The sequence below is a fragment of the Rhagoletis zephyria genome, unplaced genomic scaffold (assembly GCF_001687245.7).
Source record: "Rhagoletis zephyria isolate East Lansing unplaced genomic scaffold, Rhagoletis_zephyria_1.1 Rzeph_scaffold_04235, whole genome shotgun sequence".
In the NCBI taxonomy this organism is placed as follows: Eukaryota; Metazoa; Arthropoda; class Insecta; order Diptera; family Tephritidae; genus Rhagoletis; species Rhagoletis zephyria.
Window position 1 is genome coordinate 1 of NW_016161318.1, and position 22,208 is coordinate 22,208.

The following is a 22,208-nucleotide window of genomic DNA, read 5'->3' on the forward strand; positions in this document are numbered from 1 at the left end:
TTAAATGTCTGTTAAACAATTAATAACACTGAAATATCTGATTCAATCGTAAGATGACGTTTTTTATTGAAATGGTCAAAAGATCATTCTAAGAACGCAAGTTGTAAAAAAACTTAGCAAACACCCTTTCCGGGAATAGTTATTTACGATCAATTAGTATGAGAAAATTCTACTTCAATAATTACTAATTGGAGCAGTCACATACAAATTACACAAACGTCGCGAGAAGCGGTTAGCTTGATTGGCAGCTAATCTGTCAAGTTATACATATAGCGTCCCTTTTTATTTTATATTATTTTGACGAAACTCAAGATCTGAGACCAGCCTGCACTTTCCTATTAGATTTGAGATATTTTAGCCTAAATATACAAAAGAGGTACACGCTTTGGCGCTACATGCGCCGCACAGTGTTCTATTTTGGAAAAGAAGGGACGAAATCAAATATCTCTGGAATGAGAAGGTATAGCAAGATAAAGCTTTTGAGATTAAGAATTTAAAAAAATTAGTCTCGTTGGATAAAAGATTGTCTTGACCCATACAATTATCTTTAAAATAGAAGGTTTTAGTTTTTTCTTTTTTTTGACTAAAATCAGTAGGTACGAACTGAAATTTGTAAAAATTTTAAAAACATACATAAGTATGTATTTGTACTATTCTTGTATCATGGAATCCATTTTCATGGTCGTAAGAAACAAAAAAAAACATTATAATATTAAAAAAAACAGCTTACAATTAATTAAAAATAATTAAGTGCGTTTTTCGGTTTTCGTGACCATTAACTGTTTGCTGGTTTCAGATAAAAAAAAGAAAAACCCGTATAAGTATTTTTTAAGGTCATTTTAAAGATCAAGGCAGTTCTTTAATCCAACGAGACTATTTTTCCTGCTGCCATTGCATTTGTTTTGCTCTCTTCTCTTCTGCTTGATTTTGTGTATTTTTCTATCAGCAAATTCATTTCACTACACACAGTGTTTTTTCGTTAACTTGATGTGACCTGTGAAAATATTGGTATTTTCCCTAAAATGTTTTTATAGGGATGTGCGATTAATAGATTAAATATTTTTTTAATTTATGATAATCCAGATTGATTTAAAAAATTTATTAATCTTTAATTTATTAGTCTAATCAGATCCTGAGTAATTACTGTTTACTAAAAGAAAAATATAATCAAAAATTAAACTATCCACATTTATGTAAAGTGTAACTTTCGGCCAATATCCTTGATTTGGCCTCCAGCCTAAATATATTGCACCACCCTAATGTGTTGAAACATTCACCGTACATGAACATACATATACATACATACACACAAAAACGGACAATTATTCGAGAAGTTAATCATTTTGATTAATTAACTTATCACGTTTCTATTAATCGGTTTGTTCAATTAATTAATTAATCGCAGTACTCTACCTTTTTATTAATTCTAATACCTTTTTTATACCGAGTAGATCGTTCTTTAACGGTTATGTACATACAAAATATACTTGTATGTACATACTTAATTGTCGAAATATATAAACATAATTTATTTTTAAACGATTTTTCGTCGTAATTTCTCAAACACAAACCGATTTCAATGAAATTTCTCCCACTGGGGAAATAGGATATTCTTGGACCCGATATGTGGTCCAGATCATTTTTTGTTTTTCATAGAACTTTTTTTATTTCCTATCTAAAACTAAATCAATACCAACTTCTGGACTCGATAGGCATTGCCGGTATAGTCGAGATATATATTCTTTTAAAAAAAAATGTTTCGATAATTTCTGAATCCGCCGAACTGATTTCAATGAAATTTTGTGAATATATAAATTCACGTGCAACATACTGGTGTCATCTCTCAATGAGTGTTCTTTTATGCTAATCACCGAAGACGCCGATCTCTGACACGAAAATTTGCAAAAAAACGGTATAAAAACTTGCTGCTTACAACGTTATTCACGACTACGTTTTGTACGAGTATGCTTTGATGAATGGAGAAATATGCAGTACATGCAACAACATGTAGAAATACATTTCATCCTGTGCGTATTCAATTGTATTTTCAGGATAAAGCGCGCTCAACAGAAATTTGATCGCCAACGTAAAATGTCTTACAACAGCGAAACGAGATGAAAGGCGATCTACAAAAACCAAAAAATTACAGCAGGACAACGTCTGCCCGGGCCTACTATTTTCTTACAAAACAGCTGTTTATGGTTTCCGAATCTTAATATGTTTTCTGAAAAGCATGACCGTCTACGCGTACCACAGTTCAACTGTGTCCATATCATTATAGAACCCATACAGTTCATCATTTCATCTTTAAAGGCCCACACGAATAAGGTCAAAAACTGCTAAGCAAACACCTTTTGGCCATCTCGAGTTTAGATATTTCATTCTGTATTAAGGATTACCTATTAATTAAAGATTTGTTGGTTTTTGAACAATATGGGACAATTTCTACGACTATGTTTTACTTCGTTCAATTTAAGTAAAAAGAGAGATTTTAGATAAATTGATAAGTTTAAGTACTTTAAACTTTTCTCTACCTATAAAAGTTCCCTTAACTAAAGAGCGTAGTGTCTATCTATACAATTTAGTTGGCGTATGATTATTAAATGATCAACTTACATATGCATTTCATTCAGATAATAGGTACACAAAACAGTTCTCTAATTTCGGCGAACGCTGAATGTTACGAAAGACTCAAGACACAAACTCGTGCAAATGTAGCAGCCTTAAATCGTGTCTCGATTATGTCAAACACGGGCAAACTAAAAAACAGCGTATCAATTTATTTACCCCAAAAACGTTTTTAAATGCGCTTCCTGTCAGATTTTGGTCCACAATAAGAATTATCAGTAACGGCACGGATTAAACCAGCCTTAACCAAAGCCTTATAAATACATAATTTACGGACAAACCTAAACGAAGGCTTTGAGCATTGCGTGCTCTATTGCGTAGCATTAACGTCAATGAACCAGTATAAAAATAACTGCGACAATGGCAATAGGTATGTGTGTATGAAAAACAAAAATAACAGTTTCATTATTTTATTTATGTTGCCAACTTCACTTCTCAAAGCTAACGGTTTGCTCCTCAGTGGTAAGTGTTGCTGACTTTGCACATCGATGATGCGGGTTCGCTCCCCCTGAAGTCTAGAAAAGAAGTGTGATGAAGAGATATGGTGGTGTAGCAGCTATAACTTCTAGCGCTTGACCTTTGCTGCTTTTTCAACTTGTTGAAATAAATATTATTAGGCCACAATAACAATAACAAAAAAATTGGCTTAAGATAACCATTAGGACTTCGGTGGGCGGTCTTAATATTCTATACGCGAATTATTTGAAGGTTTGTAATATATTTTCTAAACTAACCATATTCATGTATGTAAATAAAACATTATTTTTAAATTGAATTTTATTTTATTTTTTCAACGTATTTTCGTGAACTTGTCTTTGATATTGACATGATAAATATTTAAACTTGCGTTTTTATTTATTGTTTATTAAATTAAGTTAAACTAAATCTGCATTACAAGGTAGTAAAGCNGACAAAACACTTCTCTAATTTCGGCGTATGCTGAATGTTACGAAAGACTCAAGACACAAACTCGTGCAAATGTAGCAGCCTTATTGCCTATTGCGTAGCGTTAACGTCAATGAACCAGTATAAAAATAACTGCAATAATGGCAATAGGTATGTGTGTATGAAAAACAAAAATAATAGTTTCATTATTTTATTTATGTTGCCAAGTGGTAAGTGTTGCTGACTTTGCACATCGATGATGCGGGTTCGTTCCCCGCTGAAGTCTAGAAAAGAAGTGTGATGAAGAGATGTGGTGGTGTAGCAGCTATAACTTCTAGCGCTTGACCTTTGCTGCTTTTTCAACTTGTTCAAATAAATATTATTATGCCACAATAACAATAACAAAAAAATTGGCTTAAGCTAACCATTAGGATTTCGGTGGGTGGTCTTCATATTATATACGCGAAATATTTGAAAGTTTGTAATATATTTTCTAAACTAACCATATTCATGTATGTAAATAAAACATTATTTTTAAATTGAATTTTAATTTATTTTTTCAACGTATTTTCGTGAACTTGTCTTTGATATTGACATGATAAATATTTAAACTTGCGTTTTTATTGGTTGTTTATTAAATTAAGTTAAACTAAATCTGCATTACAAGGTAGTAAAGCTGTGTTATTATAAATTAAACTAAACAATGATTTATGTTTGTAGCAATACAATACAATACAATACAATACAATACAATTGTAATCACACATATCAACATAAGGATATATTTGTAGGTATGTAACTACAAATGTAGTAATACATATTTCGTACGATTTTAGCTGGCGGCATTTACATACTTCTGCTTCGGGTTAAAGTTTATATGTTTTTGGCCTCTACGTTGTTAACGGGTCAAATGAGGATATTTAGGTGGTGTGTGTTTGACTAAAGATGCAATACTATACATGTACACGTTTGTGAGTAACATCCTAATGTGAAATTTTTATAGTTGGAGTACGGCAGCCATATAACAATTTAACGATTTCTTTAATGTTAACGCTTTTTCTTTTCTTGGTCAACCGGATTGGGTGAAAAGCTTTTAATTTTTCCAGGTATCTCCAGCTTACTCTGAATGAATGAAAGAAAAGAAAACAAAATAAAAAAATGAATATTTTTTACAATAGTGTGAAGAAAAAAATGAATGTAGCGTTAATATGTACATAGCTAATTTTGTTAAGGGACAGAAACCAATTCTTGCGTTTGAAAAGTTATATTTAAGTAATTGATTGCATGCTTATTTTGTTAGTATTCATATAAGTGTTAGAAAGATGCGTATTTAAGCGAGCTTGTGCATATAGCATACGTATATTCAAATATTTTAATGTACACATAGCTCAGTGTGTTGTAAGTCAATAAAATATTGTATTCGATGTGTAAGTTTTTTCTTCTTTGCCCATTTAATAAATGTATGTGTCGCCTGTCGAGCCTATGAAGCTTAAAATAAATTATCTTCGTTCAAATTAGTAATGCAACTCACATTTGAGCATATTAACAGCATCCATTTACGTCAGAAAATAATGTTTACGGAATTATTACACATTCATACCATTCAAATTTGTCAACTTGATTTCTTGCGCCAATTTCAGCATACTACTTTTTTTTACTATCACGATGTCTCTTAATTGCTATTGGCCAGAATAAAAATTATTGGTTTTTTAAGTAATGTTTGCTGCGTATTAAATTTAGTATTCGAATAGTATTATGTCAAAGTTCATACGTAAATAAATTTATAGTAGGGGTATTCACGATCCGGTGCATACTGTCTATCATGGTGCATAGATAGCATAAATAGCATGATTGTTGTTGTTTCATGTATTCAAACAACAACAAAATTAGCCAATCAGGCTATTTATGCTATCTACGCACCATGCTAGCCAGTATGCGGCGGATCGTGAATACGCCTAGTGTTTTAAAATAGTATCTAAAGCTATACATACATATACGCGAACCAAAAACAGAGGTTATTCTACTTTAACAAATTGATGGACAAGTTTAAAATAATCTATTTACCGTAGACTGGCAGCGGAGTTAAAATTTTTAAGCGCTGTCGTTCATCATTTTATTCTTAAATAAACTGGAAATTTCTACGCCCTCCTCAAACAAAAAATAGGCCCAAAACATCAAAAGCGATGGTAAGCTAAATTTAAAGTAATTTATTTACCACTTGCAAATAGTTTTATTGACCAGAATATAATTTTACTTTTAATTTCAATGAAACATTATTCAATAATCAAGTGTACTGGCAGCAGAAGTCGAATGATCCATGTAAGTCGATGAAATTTCTAAGAGTTGACCATCATTTTATTTTTAAATAGTTCGAGAATTTCTGTGCTCTTATCAAACAAAAAATAGGTCTAAAACCTTAAAAGCTCAGAAGAAAGGTCGTATACAGAAGAATTACATATCTTACCTTTGCTGCAAGAGTGTCATAATCAAAAAAATAAAAATATTTAAGTATGAATGATTCTGCAAAAATGGCATAGCTATATCGATGACCCATTTCTTATTAGAAGAAGCAAACCAACACCAACAAGAAAATGTGTGTTCAGTTTTACCATGGGAACGTATGTAAACTGTATACTTTAAAGCCGTTTTTCTTGAGTTTTTAATTTTTTGTATTAGGACACTATTGCACCAACGGTACATAAGTAAATACATAGACTACGACAGCGACACCTCTCTTAACTGTAAATAGCTGCTACATACACATAAAATATCCTCTTGATTCGGCTTGAACAAAGCAATGGGAAATATTTATTTAACTTGTACATATTACTAAGATAGGCACTTGGAACAAAAATATATGCGCAAATAAGTGTTCGAATCTACGTTGATTAAAACAACCCAAATACCATCATAAAAATATATAATGGAGAATTGGAAAAATTCGAGTATGTCTAAAATAAATTTTATAGTAGTTTTTATGGTCAACATTTCAAATAACTAAAGAAAACTTAGGGCCGGTTACTCAATGTCTGGTTAACACTAATCTGCGGTTAAACATCATTATCGACATCTTCGACTCCATGAATACAAGATGGAGTCGGTAACGTCGATAACTATGTTTAACCGCAGATTAGTGTTAACCTGGCATTGAGTAACCGGCCCTTAATGATTATTTCAGCAATAAAAGAAGCACAATATAATTATACAAGGAACTCAATAGCAATACATTTGTTGACTAGAAGCTGTAGCGAAATACGTATATATTAATATTTGGTAGGAACAGTATATAAATAACTAAATAACTAATAAAATAGAAAATAGAAAAATTATATTTTAGTTTAATTAACCATTTGGTTTCGGTGGCAAGCATTTCAACACAAAAGTGCACGGCGAAGTTGTAAAAAATATACTTTTGCTTTGTATACAAGTATATGATATGCCCGTATGCGTGGTTAACAGTTTAAAGTTATACAAATAATTCAATAAATAATACTTTTATTTAAAATACCAAAGAAGCATGCAAAAATTATACTTTATAAAATACTACAGCTATAAAGAGAATTTATGCTACCGTTTCAAATACTACACATTTCTACATACATCAATTAGGTGATAGACGCGAAAAACTTTAGCTACGCAAGCAGTTATATAACAAAAGTTTAGCATATTTAAGAAAACTTATCACCAATTCATAACCAAGTGAAGCAAGATTAATACAATTATCAATCAAAAATAAGTTATTATTTCAAATAAATACATACGCATGTATGCATAAGGCAAGTTATTATCAACGTAAGTAAATTAAATAAAATATAATAAATAATTTAATCACTTGAGTCACTGAAGAGAATTGTTGGCTCCAATGGGCGAGTTTTCACATATGGCATTCTGGGCCAAGGCCACGTCACCGGCATCGAGGACTCATAGTTATAGTTGTATAGCTGATCCAACAGCCACTTGCGCTTATCCTCTGGTTCCGGGTAAGTGGAGGCTAAGCCTAATGCGATAAATACTTTTTTAGCAAAAGACTATTATTCAAATACGTATTGAGGGTCATACCTTTGTCATAAGCACACTTGGTTACACCCTCGGCAATGCGCATCGACACCTCACGCACAGCATTCAATGGTGGGTAGAGTGAACCGCGATCCAAATCACTTTGTTCAACAAAATTAGCCAATTCCCGTGCGGCGATAAGGAACATATCATCGGATATATGATGAGTGCCAGTCGTAATCACACCCAACGCTATACCTGGAAAGATATACGCATTGTTGCCCTGTCCGGGATAGAAAGTCTTGCCATTCATTTCGACCGGTGGGAATGGTGAACCTGACGAGAAAACGACGCGACCCTGTGAAAAAATAAGATACAAAGTAGTAAGTACTCTGATTGTTTTTACATCCGTCTAAGCCATTTCGTCTTTCCGTCTGCCAGTCTGTCCACTGCTGTTGTTGTAAAAGCATATAAATTCTCCAAATGGTTATTGGGGAATGATGCTGAAGTGGCATTCCATGGCCAGACATGAATCTAGGTCGTTCCGGTTATGTAAAACCGACTGTCGTGCCGTCGAGGGAACGCCACAATACATGAACAACCATTTTGTCAAAAATTTAGAAAAATTTGCCAAATTTTCAGGGTGTATGTATGTGCATTAGAGCGGTTAAAAAAAAAAAGTAAAGTCGGTTTTTTAATGCACTCATCCCCTAAAATTGTTCTATACCGAACAACGTTATACTCCTATTTTTTTATTTTGAATTCAAAAAATATTTAGACGTTGTACAATGCTTTCCATGTATTTTATATGGGGAAAAAACAATTTTTCGTAGAAATGGTATAGAATTCTTTAAAATCAATAATTTTTGATCGGAAAGCTTCACTTCAGGAGATGTTCAATAATGATACCCAATAGTTTATGTAACCATTTTTTGATATTAACTATTTTTATAGGTTCCCTAAAACCCCTAAAAAATGCAATGGGGAGACCGATAAAAAAATCGCTATTACTAAAAAATGGTGAAATAAACAAATCGGTATTATTANTCACTGCTGTTGTTGTAAAAGCATATAAATTCTCCAAATGGTTATTGCGGAATGATGCTGAAGTGGCATTCCATGGCCAGACATGAATCTAGGTCGTTCCGGTTACGTAGAACCGACTGTCGTGCCGTCGTGGGAACGCCACAATACATGAACAGCCATTTGTCAAAAATTTTGAAAAATTTGCCAAATTTTCAGGGTGTATTGTAATGTGCATTAGAGCGGTCAAAAAAAAGTAAAGTCGGTTTTTAATGCTCTCATCCCCTAGAATTGTTCTATACCGAACAACGTTATACTCCTATTTTTTTATTTTGAATTCAAAAAATATTTAGACGTTGCAAATGCTTTTATATGGGGAAAAAAAAATTTTTCGTAGAAATGGTATAGAATTCTTTAAAATCAATAATTTTTGATCGGAAAGCTTCACTTCAGGAGATGTTCAATAATGATACCCAATAGTTTATGTAACCATTTTTTGATATTAACTATTTTTATAGGTTCCCTAAAACCCCTAAAAAATGCAATGGGGAGACCGATAAAAAAATCGCTATTACTAAAAAATGGTGAAATAAACAAATCGGTATTATTACTGGAAGTCTCCTGAAGTGGATCAGAGCTTTCCGATCGAAAAGCATTACTTTCCAAGAATTCTATACCATTTGTATGAAATATTGTTTTTCCCCATACAAAATACATGGACAACATTGAGCGCGTTGAGAGACCTCTAAATATTTTCCGATTTTGAAATAAAAAAAAAACATTGGTATATTTTTTTGATACAAAGCAATCCTAGGGGGTGAGAGTATTCCAATTTCGACTTTAGTTGTTCCACATGCATTTTTGGACCACCCTAATGTGCATATCAAAATGGTACGTATTCAATATTTTTCCCTGCTTTCCCACTTACTTCAGTATTTTTGTAGGCCTGGTCCGCTGTGCATTCAGCCTTATGGGTTGGATTGGAAAGCGCGAACACGACTGGGCGCTCGTTATGTGCAGCCATAAAGCGTAAAATTTCTGGCGTAAAAATGCCAGCAGCTGCTGATGCACCAATAAGCACCTAAAAGTTCCAAAAAACAAAAATTTATCAAAAATTGTCTTCATTAAAAATATATTATTGAACCAACATTTGGTTTCACTTTCTCCACAATTTCTTGTAAATTCTTCATTGGTTCAACATTTTTGGCATAATTTTGCTGATGCGCCGACAGGGAACCCTCATTACGAGTTGTTGTTAGAAGACCGTTAATATCAACCATCCATATCTTATCTCTGGCAGCCTTAAAAAAAAAAAACAATAAGAAATAATAATTTATTCAATTTACCCATTTCTTACATCCGGGGGTACACCTTCTGCAATCAATGCTTTCACCACAAGATCTGCGATGCCAACAGCTGCCTCGCCTGCACCAGCGAATAGGAACGTATAGTCTGATATAGGCTTACCAGTTACGCGAGTAGATGCATATATGCCACCCATAGCAACAGCTGCTGTACCCTGAATGTCATCGTTGAAGGTGCAATAACTGTTACGATATCTATCAAGGAATCTAAATGCATTGTGATTGCCGAAGTCTTCAAATTGAATTAGTGTATTCTGGCCATAGCGCTTGACAATAGCTTGCATGAATTCATCCAAAAAATCATCATACTCTTTGCCAACAACACGCTTCTGTCTCAAGCCTACGTATAATGGATCTTCCAGCAAGTCTATGTTATTTGTTCCAACGTCAATCAAGATTGGCAAGCAACGATGCGGTTTAATGCCAGCTAAAGCGGTGTAAAGAGCCAGCTTTCCGACACAAATACCCATGCCGTTGGCACCCAAATCTCCCAGACCTAGAATACGTTCACCGTCGGTGACACAAACGGCGCGAACATCCGACTCTGGCCTAGATATATGTAAGTAATGATTATGAATTTAATCACAACACTAATATCCAAATATGTATGTATGTATGTATTATTATTTCCTCTCTTACCAATTTTTGATGACATCAAAAACGTAGCCACGATCGTTAAAGGAGATGAAAAGACCACGTGGTCGGCGATAAATCAAACCGAAACGTTGACACGCCAAACCCACGGTCGGTGTGTAAACAATGGGCATGAGATGTTCAATATTCTCCGCCAGGAAACGATAGAACAGTCGCTCGTTACGGTCTTGCAAGTCGACCAGGTACAGATATTTATTCAGTGGCTCTGAATAACGACTGACGGCGATTTTACACAGCTCCAGCTGTTCCTCTTGTGTCTTGAAACGGGCAGGTTGCAGGCCATGTATACCCAAGACTTGACGTTCTTCCAGTGTGAAGGCGAGACCCTATTAAAATAAATTGTGTTTTATTTATTAGCAACGATATCCAGTTAACCATCACTATGCATAGAAGTTAATGAAAATATATAGATTGTCACTATAGCGATCTGCGTGATGATCTTTTTATACCGCTCTCTATGCACGACCCCAAAAAGACTTCAATAGTATGACTTTGAAAGGTTCGAAACAATGTTCTCTTAAGAAGTAGCCTTCTACACAACACGTAACGGAATTTATGTCAGCTTTTCCCTATCTTGGGTTTGGTTTATCTTGTTAACTCGACAATTACCTCATCTTCGGGCTCTTTTATAATGACTTATGGTGATCTTCATAGACAGACTATCCCGAAATTTTCACATTTTTTGTTTGGTGGCAAGTTATCACAAATAATGATGCTTTTATCTGCCCTAATTTAGACTATTCACAAAGGGCAGAGAATCTAAGCTTCCAGCCTAATCTAGTCCACCAACACTTAAGATTTATTTATAGACTTTTTATAGTGCGGCAAAACTTTGCATTTTACAATATCTTTGATAAGAATTGATCACGGTATCCTTTTTGTTTTTTGACTCTACAAACGCTTGTAGAGAGGCCAGAACAATTATCCAATTGCATATCTGCATTATAAAGTTCTGACAGTTGGCATGAAGGAGGCTTTTCTACAGTAAGTTCTTCCATCAATCTTTGTACCTGTATGCCTTTACCAGTGCCAGTCTTTAAGAAGGACCTCGCCATTTTACACAGTTTCGTCAACAGGACCTCGAATGCAATGCTAAAAAGCCTTATCCTGAGATGATTGGTCATACCAGTTCTTTGCAATCGATTTTGAGGAGTTCAACCGGTATCCCGTCAGTTGCTGAAGTTTTTTTGTTTCTAAGCCGCACTAATATTTTTCTTCCTCCGGTCTAGTCCATTGAAGGGACGTGTGCTTCACATCCCCATAGATTGGTCTGGTACCACTTCTCCACACGCGCCCTTTTCGTCCCCTTTAAATAGCGTCTAAAATTGTTCCCTTTATATTTGAAGTGTATTGTGGACATGTTTACCTGATCTTGCTGCCTTATTAGCAGGGTTTAGAGTGGAAAAATCGCGGTTGCTCAAGCCGACAACAACAAGGTAGTAATCGGAGTGATATAGTCGCAAAGTATCCTTCTTATATTAAAATGTGATCAATTTTTAATCGACTTCCAAATCTGAAAGTCTCTAGTCTTAGGTAATCAGGGGTATTGTGTTGATATTCATTGGTCCCGCGTTCAACAAGGTCTTATGCATAGTCATCGAAACGATTAAGATTCGGATAGTTGGGTGTCCATAGCTTTGAAGGTATGGGGTCCAAATGGCCGTTCACTACGTATATTAACTATGTTCGACACTGAAAACTTTGTTCGATATATGCCGAACGTCTAAAGGATATGAACATAGCCCTATATCACTCTGCCAGACTTTTCCAGTTCTCAGCGAGCTTTGCACACCAGATTTTAAATACATTCGAATTCATAAATAACTTATGTAAATGCCGCTTAATGCTTGATTGGAAATTGGCGCTAAGAAAAGAGTAAAATAGTTTTTTCAGTCTTTTTAAATTTTTCCATGCTAGCGATTCAAAGTTTTTGAACAGAAGAAGGAATTGTCAAAGGAATTAGTTCTTGAAATCAAAACAGTTTGATGCATACGTCAGAAGTTGCATCTTCTTGTTACCACCCACTGTTAGTATAATTTCGGGAAGGAGCATGCCCCTGTCGGATCTGCACGCCCCACTCCCCTACATCACCTTGCGGGTTCACATACTTTTTTGGCGTTCGCGTCTACGCCTGGCCTGGTAGCTGTTACGGAGTTGCTTTATCACTTCGGAAGCCATGTGCTGTACCTCGTTCTATGCGTAGTTGCTCTTCAGCATCAGTGCCACCATATTTTATAGCGTGACGCTACAGCCAAGGCTATATTCTACATGGTTAAATAGCTTTCTGAAGCGGGGACATATGAAAAGCACATGTTTCGATTGATATGTCGGCCGCAGAACCAATGAATGCTCTTATGTACTTTGAGCCGCAAAATGCCGTAACACATAATGTTCCACAAAAGCGGTCTAGCACGGATCCTTGTGGTACACCAGCTGAGACTTCGTAGTTGGCGGCTCCAATGTCGCCGTCTTAGCACACTATCGGACATATAGCTAAAGATGATGACTTGCAGATAGCAAGGCACTCGCAGCAAGTAAAGATCGTGGCGTTTTTCTTTACAGCTGGCACTATTGAACGCATACTAAACATCTAACGTGAACACTAGGCAGTATCCTTTAATACCACCTTACCATCGCTGGCCATCAATCGCCTTCTCGGCCATTGCTTTTACGACCTCGATCGCTTCGGTGGTTGATCGCTTTTTCCTAAAGCCGAACTGGTTGCTTGACAGCCGTCTATCTAAGTACATATGTATGTTTCCAGCCGGTTTTGATGACAAGCTCAAACAGTTGGTCGGTTGAATTCAGCATGCACAATGGGCGATATTAAGTGGGAGAACAAGCATTTGGATTCTTCAGTATAAGTACTGATTTTTATAGCTTCCATCTGTTTGAAAAGATGCCTTCTTGCAGGTACACATTAAAAAGGCTCGCGGTAATGCACGAATTTTTTGACACAACTTTCTTCAGCGTGATATTTGCGATGCCAACTGCTCCGTGTATGGAAAGATGTTTGCTATTATTTGTAAGTTCCAGAAGATCCTAGGTTCTCTTGCCGTCGAACGCAATAAAAAGTTTCGTTGTTTTTGTTATCTTTTTTCCGTACTATTAGAAGGCTTCGGTGAAGTGCAAAACGAAAGCGTATTCAAAGAAAAAATTTCCAAATAAATACATATGTATTTGTTTAAAGTAAACAGAATAGCGCTTGGCCCCAAATGATGTGTGTTTGATATTTTTTCTGTGTACAAATTCAATCGACAAGAAGTAGAACGTTTTTAAACAAACGCTTTCCGAAAAGATTTTTTTCAACACCATCCCCTTTGAAGGTGATTTTCAAATAAATAGATTTGCCGTGCGAAGCTGATTATAGATAAGAGCGGCTACTCTGTAATGCGATACGAAAGGCAAATGCGCCGTAAGTAATATGCTGTGACAATTGCCTATCGCATCACATTTCTCTTTCGCTTTGCATTACAGAGTAGCCCCCAAGGTGTGTTTCCATTTATAATGCGTCACTTTAATTTCGACTAAATTTTCCCCTTCTAGGGAAGTTAAATCATAAAGCCTTGAAAATCTGGCAATTAAATACAGAAAAAAAAACAGTGAAAAATCGCGCACGGCCCGGCCTATCCCTTTGAAAGAACAAAAAGATTTTATCGACTGGATAAGCATAGTTAGAATACATACATACATATGTATAAGTATGTAACAATTGATAATAGCATTGTACGCACCTTATTTAAACGGGGATCTCTCAGATGATCAATACCACGCACGCCAGAGGGACATAGGACATCACCGACGACATCGTGAAACTGTCTAGTATCGGTTGAAGTTATTTGCTGTGCCACAGGCGCCGTTGCGGCAGCTGCAGGGCGCGTGGCGGCACATATTTTCGACAGGTTGCCATGCAAGCTGTGAATTGAATAAAAACAAAAAACAAAAATATAGCAAATAAAGATAATTAACTAGTCACTATGGGGTACTAATAAAAGCAAATGCAAATATATATTTTGATTAGCGCAATTTTTTTTTTGTTTTGTTTATCGACAGCACCTTTTTCGCAATTGCACAATAGTTCCTAACAAATGCTCGGACGGTTTCATGGTTAATGAATGAAAATGTTATGATACAAAACTTAATAAAATGCTTACATTTATAATTGCGAAAAATTTCCGCGATATCAGCTAAGCTAAGCCCTGAACGCACGCCCTGATAAATACATATACATATGTATGTACATATATTCTATTATGAATACGATGTCTAATCCTGATGAATTTAATTGTTTTACGATTTCAAAGCTAATGTTGCCCCTGCTTTTGGTGCTGCTTTAGATGTGCGTTCATTTACCTAGACACGAATATACAAATGTGTATACAGGGTCTACCGATAGGAAACTTGAGTTTGCATAGTAAATACATGAGTGTAAAAAAGTAGAAAAACGCAAGAACAATTCTAACCATTTCAATCAAGACCAAGAGCTCCTGACCAAAAAACCCATCATACTTCAGATCGATTGAAATTTTTTGTGAGCTTAGCTTGTTAATAGTATATAAATCGAGATCCGGAGGGTTGTCTGTTAAACGGCGGTCTTGATAATGCGTTTTTAGCTATTAAAGATGCCCATTCTTATGGTCTTAAAGTACTGCCAAACCATGTTGAAAGTACAATAAAACCCGTTTACCTCGATGCGGGTACTTAAGCGAACATAATTATTGATGTAGTTACATCTTCCTGTTAACTTACATAAATACGTAAATACTTACTTGAATAACACATGAACATTTAATGAAGTATACATAGTTTAAACCAATATCGTAGCATTATTTAAACACATAGTCAGCAAATAAAGAAAAACTTTATTTAAACGACCGGCTAAAAATTACCGTTAATTTTTTAGAATTTTTTTACCGAAGATGTGTGCCACTGAATTTCAAAATATGTCAAGATTTTAAGGAATCTTAAAGGACCACTTAACAGGGGAAAATTATAAGTAAAATGGTAAATGGGGCAGGAAAAATTTAGGTACTTAGGCGGGGGGATACTTAAGCGGATTTCACTGTACAAGTTGCGTTCCCTAAATCGCAAGAAGTTACCAGAATTTACCAGAAAGTATTCCCGTACTTGGTTCTCTGGCAAAGTTGGGGAAAAACTAGAGAGTAAAATCGGCTCTCTCTTTGTTAGAAGTAGCAAGATTTTACTCGAATAATTATTAGTTGCGATCCCGTACGAGTCCGGACTAGTCAGAATCAGTCAGATTTTACTGGAAATCGATCCCGTACTCGGTTCTCTGACTATTTAGAGGACAAACAAGAGAGTAAATACGGTTCTCTCTCTCTCAGAAGTTACCAGTTTTAGTCCGAGAATTTTTTGCTGGTAAATTCTGGTAAATGCGTCAAACGATCAGCTGTAGTGTGTTTGGCAACCAAATTGTAAACAAAAGAAAAGTGTACTCTGCTAATTCATGTTGAAAAGTATTTAATTACTTGTTTAAGTGGATTCTAATGAATTTGANCCAAATGATAACAAAAACTATGTAAACAAAAAATAGCGTCCACGGTGTAGTCGACAGTTTTATCCGTTTTTACCCGAAAGGCTTTCCCGTACTTTTTGGTTTTTCTCTCCAACTCTGAGAGCAATTTTCAATTCGTTGTTAGTAAATTATAGTCGCAAATCAATAAAATTCTCATTCATATAAGGAGTGACCAATCAAAAGTTGATATTTACACTGTATATTACTTTAAAGGAGGAGAAAAAAACAAACAAAATACAAAAAATGGAAATGTGGTGGACTTCAAAATTTGTGGTTTCAAAAGATATATTGATTTATTTATATATTGTTTAGTATTTCCATTAAAACACCAAATATATTGCAAATTTGCATAGAATAAATAATACACATTTTACTTCTAATTGTATACTTTGCGTACTTTTTGTAGTACCTTTCTACGACCGTTTTCGCAAAAGGCGATCACATTCTTCCCCTTTCTCCTACTTCCAAAATACAAATCTGGATAAAGGAGTGTCAAATTTTAGCTGTCACAAATTACACAACCTTGTATTATTGAATCATGGGGTAAAACTAAAAATTTACCGGAAGTCAACTTTTGGAAAAAATGCGGTACATTCAACGGAACACGATTCCTTAATAAAGTAATTATAAGAAACTAAGCCAAAACATGTCATCGCAAAAATCGTATTTTTTGCAGAGGAATAAATGCACTCCGAATTACCATTGAATGGATGATTGCAAATACAACAAGTAAAAAAGTAAAAATTAAATAACCGCGCGCACGTATTAAATATAGTTTTTTCAGTCCGATTAAAAAAATTTTCAACGTCTTGATTTTATGTGGCAAGTGCAATAATTATACCAAGGGATGTTGCGATATACGTAAATACGAGTATGTACTCGATACTTTTGTTTCAATACCAACTACTTTTTTTACTCGAATCGTCGATACTTACTTAGTATCGAAATAAAAGTACTTGTATCGAATCGATTTGAGTAAGTGCCATATCTTGTCGGCTATATTTTTCTATGGAAAATAATTGCTTCGTTTTTGTGAAAAATAATTGCTTTAAGCAATGGCACCGCCAAAATATCTAAAGTGAGGATATATTCTTACAAAGTTAGTGAGTACAGAGTTTTAGTCTTTTGTCTAAGTAGCCATATTACTGCTAATGATCAACTAAACATATCGATACCTCAACTGAAAATATATTGAAAATATTTGACATAGGACGTTTTGAATCGGCAGCTGAAAAGTTTTCTGATACTTGAAAAGTTTTCTGATACTTATAAGGGGGTTTTTAATCTAATTCTGAAATAGGATGCTTTTGAAAAGTTTTCTGAGATGGGTTGTTTTCAAACTGGCTGCCGAGATACATAGGTCGATCTTCCACTCAGGTGTCGCAAAAGGTATGTCACAGATAACGCCTGAAAATTACTTTCGCTTTGTTGCATATAAAAGGATGAAAAGTTATCGATATAAGTAGTTATCGATTTGAGTTAACTCGTTTGAGTAGGTATCGATATTTTGATGGTATCGGAACGTCCGTAATTATACCGAGTTTGGTACAAATTGATTGAGCGGTTACCGAGATATGGTTATCCAAAAAAATTTTATTAACGTAGTTTTTGCTAATAACTTATTGCATACAGTTTTATAAATTCGCATAAGTATTTACTAGGGATGTTTATCGCCAATGAAAATTCGGTATATCGGTATCGCGATATTCTAAATTCACAATATCCGATACCGATATATTTACTAAAATAATATCGATATATTAAATATCGGAAATGTCGAAAACGAAATGGTTAATATCTCTGGTTTATCTTGGTTAGCTAATATTATTTTTATGCAAGAACTATTTTGCCTTTGCTATAGATTTTCTTGAATGAATAAATTTACGAGCATTTATTTCTTGACAATTGAAAACTTATTTAAGAAATTATAATATTTTTATGAATTTTCGTTCTTCATAGTTACTATGCCAAGAGCTGTTTTGCGAGAACGAACACAATTTTATTTACAGTTCAGAAGCCTAAAGAACGTAGAGAAAAGTTTCCGATATGTGAAATATCGAAACAAAATACTGTATCGATATTGTATCACTACACCTGATATCGATATAAATTAACCGATATGATGATATTAGATATATTGAATATCGTATCGGTATCGCGCATCCCTACTAGTTACTGATTTATTGAAGATTTCGTCTTTCTCGAAATTATCGTTATATGGGATGTGGGCGTGGTTATTGTCCGATTTTTAAATTTTTCCGACAGCCACGGCTTAATCGATTTCTCTTTTCATTCTGAGCATTTTGGTATACATATTTTAAGCTGTTGCCAACAACTGTTATGTGAACAATGTTTGACACCCTTCTGCACAAGTGCACTCGACTATAAAAATGAAATGGGTTTTGCCTTAGTTACAATGGTTTAAAGATTTTGAAAAGATTCGAATTTTTTCCACAAATGCCGGTTTCAGGACAAACCACGAACTCTACAGGAAACCTAGTGTGACCCGAAAATTCCGACTTAAGATTCGGATTAAGCGGACCCAAAAGCTTTAGAAACCGCTGAGAAAGCCAGTGGGTTTTTTGAAAACTTCAATTTTGTTGTAGTGTGTTATTATTGCATAGTAAAATTTTTTCCGGTTTATAGCGTTAAAAACATGCCGCTGGTATTGGAAAACGGTTGCCAATATTCTTACATGAATTGAAACGAAACCCCTTAAATATGTCGTATATTAAGTTCAATTGAATAAAACATACATTTTTTTATAGAAGCTAACTATACTAAAAACTAACCTTTGGTGTACATATGTCGATAGTTCTCTGCAACAACGACACAATTCAAATTTCAAAAAATTAAGTCCCTTACTACTGTTAAGGGCCTCCTCTCTCTTATCCTTGCCTAATCCATGTCTAATCCTTACAAAAATAAGCAGTAAGGATAACTGTAATTACTAAGGATCAGACATGAATTAGACAATGATTAGAGACATGAGCCTCCCAACAGTAGTAATAGTTATTTTTTGAATTTTGAATTGTGTCGTTATTGCAGACGACTATCGGTGTACATATGTACTGTAACACCCTTTATCACAGCAATCGCACTTATATAAACTGCTGAATTCGTCGTGAGTAGTCAATCAAAATCACAAGGCAAAGCTTCTTATCAAAGCATAAATAACACCTACTGCGTTTATCTTTTATTTTGAAATGTACCTAAATGACGAAATCAGCTGATAAGAATGGACAAGCTTTAAAAGCGAACCCGCGAATGTTAAGCACTGCGTATACGTAATTAATTTTGAGGGCATGAATTTATCCAAATTAGAGTGCCCCTCCAAAAAAAATAATTACTGCTTTCTACCGCGTGGGGTTAAACACAGTTTTATTCATACGCTGAACTGTGTGGAAAGCTTTTCTTTAACCTATTATCGACTTCGAAACAGCATTCAAAATACGAGTACATTTAAAATCAGTATTTCCACCAAAAACTTTATGTTAGTGTGCGTATTTCCCAAAAGCTGGCAAAATAACATTTTTCATTGACTCTTTCCACATGGCTAACTTGCTCAAACTTTTCTAAAACTCAGAAAATTGGTCTGTGCATATTTTTCTAACTTAAATGCAGTTTACATTTTTTATTAACGGCATATTTTACGCTGTATATGGAAGTTGCTATTAATTGCATAAAAAAGTGAAAATTGCGAGCGAGCAAAATATATTCGTTGAAGTTATCAAAGTCACTGAAGACAATAAGTCAAATATTTAGTACTCTTTTAGGCACCTTAATGTACACCTTGCAATGCACATACTATGTATGTATGCATGTGAATATATACATATACAATAGATATCTGTCTATGTCTATTTATATCGGAGCGTGACGTGAAACCAATGCGTGGCAACGCTTCACTCACAGCTAACTTCTTATATGAATAGGATATGGAAAAATGTATTTGTACTTAAACGTTCACACAAATACGTTTAGACAGTTCACACTACAATATGCACCAGACCATGACCACATCCAATAAAACAAATCAATATTCAAAATAAGTCATAAACTGGCAAAAAGGTATTCCAACCCAAGTTAAGGCATAAAATAAGGAATTTTTTCGTATCATTCCATCTTATTTATTCTTTAGCAATTACCGAGGTAGGGATGAAGCGATACGAGTTAATACAAGTACATACTCGATACTTGGTATCAATATTTTTGAACCAAGTACTGAGTAGGTATTGAAAAACAAATACTCGTATCGAAACCCAATACTAACTTGCGCAAAAGTTTTTATCTTGATAATGTTATCAGGCAATATTTTTCTAGTGGAGATCACATATTGCTATTGGCAAGCAATAATTATTAGAGTTTATATCTTGCCATCTATTGCCAGCAATTTGGTAGTTTGACAGCTACATTTTCATTTGCACAAACACTTCGTGGCGGCAACATTATTGATATTTTACTATACAAACAAACATTTAGATGTTTTATAATAAAATATTTGTTATCATGTACTTGGATGTGAAATAGAAAATTTTCTACATTTTTTAAGTGCCTAAATCCGGCAAAAATACTTGTTAGAAGCCATCTTACAAATGCTTTTATGGAGATAAAAGGTGCCCACGCACAAATATTTCCTCTGATAAAATTTATATCAGGCAATAAAAATGAGTTGGTAAGCAAAAATGAGGCGATTTTAGGAGAAACTTTTAGTTGAGTGTAGCAGTTGCCTGTTGTAAATGGTCTTTCAACTAATCGCTTTTAATGAAGTTGGTCAGCTGCCTACTTTCGTTCAACTTTTGATGCAACTAATCGGCTGTGAAAGTTGAATAATGTAAATTCGCTATAAGGCAAATTTGGGTTCGGCAATTTATCCTCCACAGTTATTTTAAAGCGCCTTGGCGCCCGGCACTACTAAGCCCCTTCTATTTCGGTTTGTTCATAAATCGTGGTCGTTAAGCTCAACTAACGGCAAGACCAAAAAACAGGCAGTTACCTGAGTGGGAGATGGCGACAATTTCGATATAATGCCAAGATTATGCGCTCTTATTGCTTCAGTAAAGTCGATATAATGCGACGTACATATACAACTGTTCAAGTGGAAGAATAAACTGGATGAATTCTGAGTAAAGACGTTTCAACGCGAAGTTTAGCTCACTGAGTAAGTAACTGTATGGGACCCTGTTCATATTAATGACGCGTTTTGATACTAACACCTACACGAATTTACTTGCGTTCATTACCCAAAAAAATGTTAACTTATTTAGTTCAAAAGGAATAGCTTCATAGCCAAAAGTATCGATATGAGTAGGTATTGATACATAAGGTCCGATATTTTTCAGGTATCGATACTTTCTTTCAATACTACTTCCAAGTAAAAGTATCGATACCTGCATGGTATAGTTTCATCCTTAAGTTCAGAGCAACGTGTCTCGATCTGTAACAAAGCATCAATTATATATGTATCTCGGAATAATACTTGATAGAAAGCTGGTATGAAGAAGAGTAATGTTTCGTATTTATGTATACTACGGCAAGATTACAAAGTTTGTATCCCTTAAGAGAGAAGACACTAGGCTTCTCGTTGGTGCACTTAAAGGATATTGTTTGTTGCCATTGTCTGCCTTAATGTTAGGTAGGTAACTTATGACAAGATGTGCCTCGAATGAGCAGACGGGGTGTCCGTATCATAATTATAAACGCTCACATATTGACAAGTTTTAACAATTTATCTTTTTNTGGGTTCGCCACGCGCCCTCACAAACACATACGCAATAGAATGTACATACGTATATAGTTTGGCGAGGGTTCCCTGCAGGAAATTGAATTAGTTTAAAAGTAATTTATAAACTACTTTATTTTCAGTGATAATTAATTGAAATTCTCACTATTTTAGCTGCAACGAAGTCATTTATTTAACATGGCGATGTCCTAGGAAGCAGTCAATTGCCTTTTCCTGCATGTATTTTCAACTACTTTAAAATGCATTTGGCTTAAACAAATTCAGAGTCAATATGTTTCGTTTGAATACGCTTTCGTTGTGAACTTCACAGATGCTTTTTATATTTAAAAGACACCCTAAAAAATATTATCATTTTCACATGTTGCCTTCGAAAGGGACT

At 34.7% G+C, this 22,208-nt stretch overlaps 1 protein-coding gene across 1 annotated transcript; it reads right to left on the reverse strand.

The window, feature by feature from the left end:
- Nucleotides 1–4,044: 4,044 nt before the first annotated feature.
- On the reverse strand, nt 4,045–14,656 carry Men-b (NADP-dependent malic enzyme b, mitochondrial). The gene is made up of 9 exons (XM_017625774.1): nt 14,607–14,656; nt 14,285–14,465; nt 10,536–10,876; nt 9,890–10,445; nt 9,681–9,833; nt 9,461–9,613; nt 7,573–7,867; nt 7,346–7,510; nt 4,045–4,635 (listed from the first exon to the last, which is right to left on the reverse strand). The coding sequence occupies exons 1-9, from the start codon at nt 14,654–14,656 to the stop codon at nt 4,631–4,633; spliced, it is 1,899 nt and encodes a 632-aa protein (XP_017481263.1). The 3' UTR covers nt 4,045–4,630.
- Nucleotides 14,657–22,208: the final 7,552 nt, after the last annotated feature.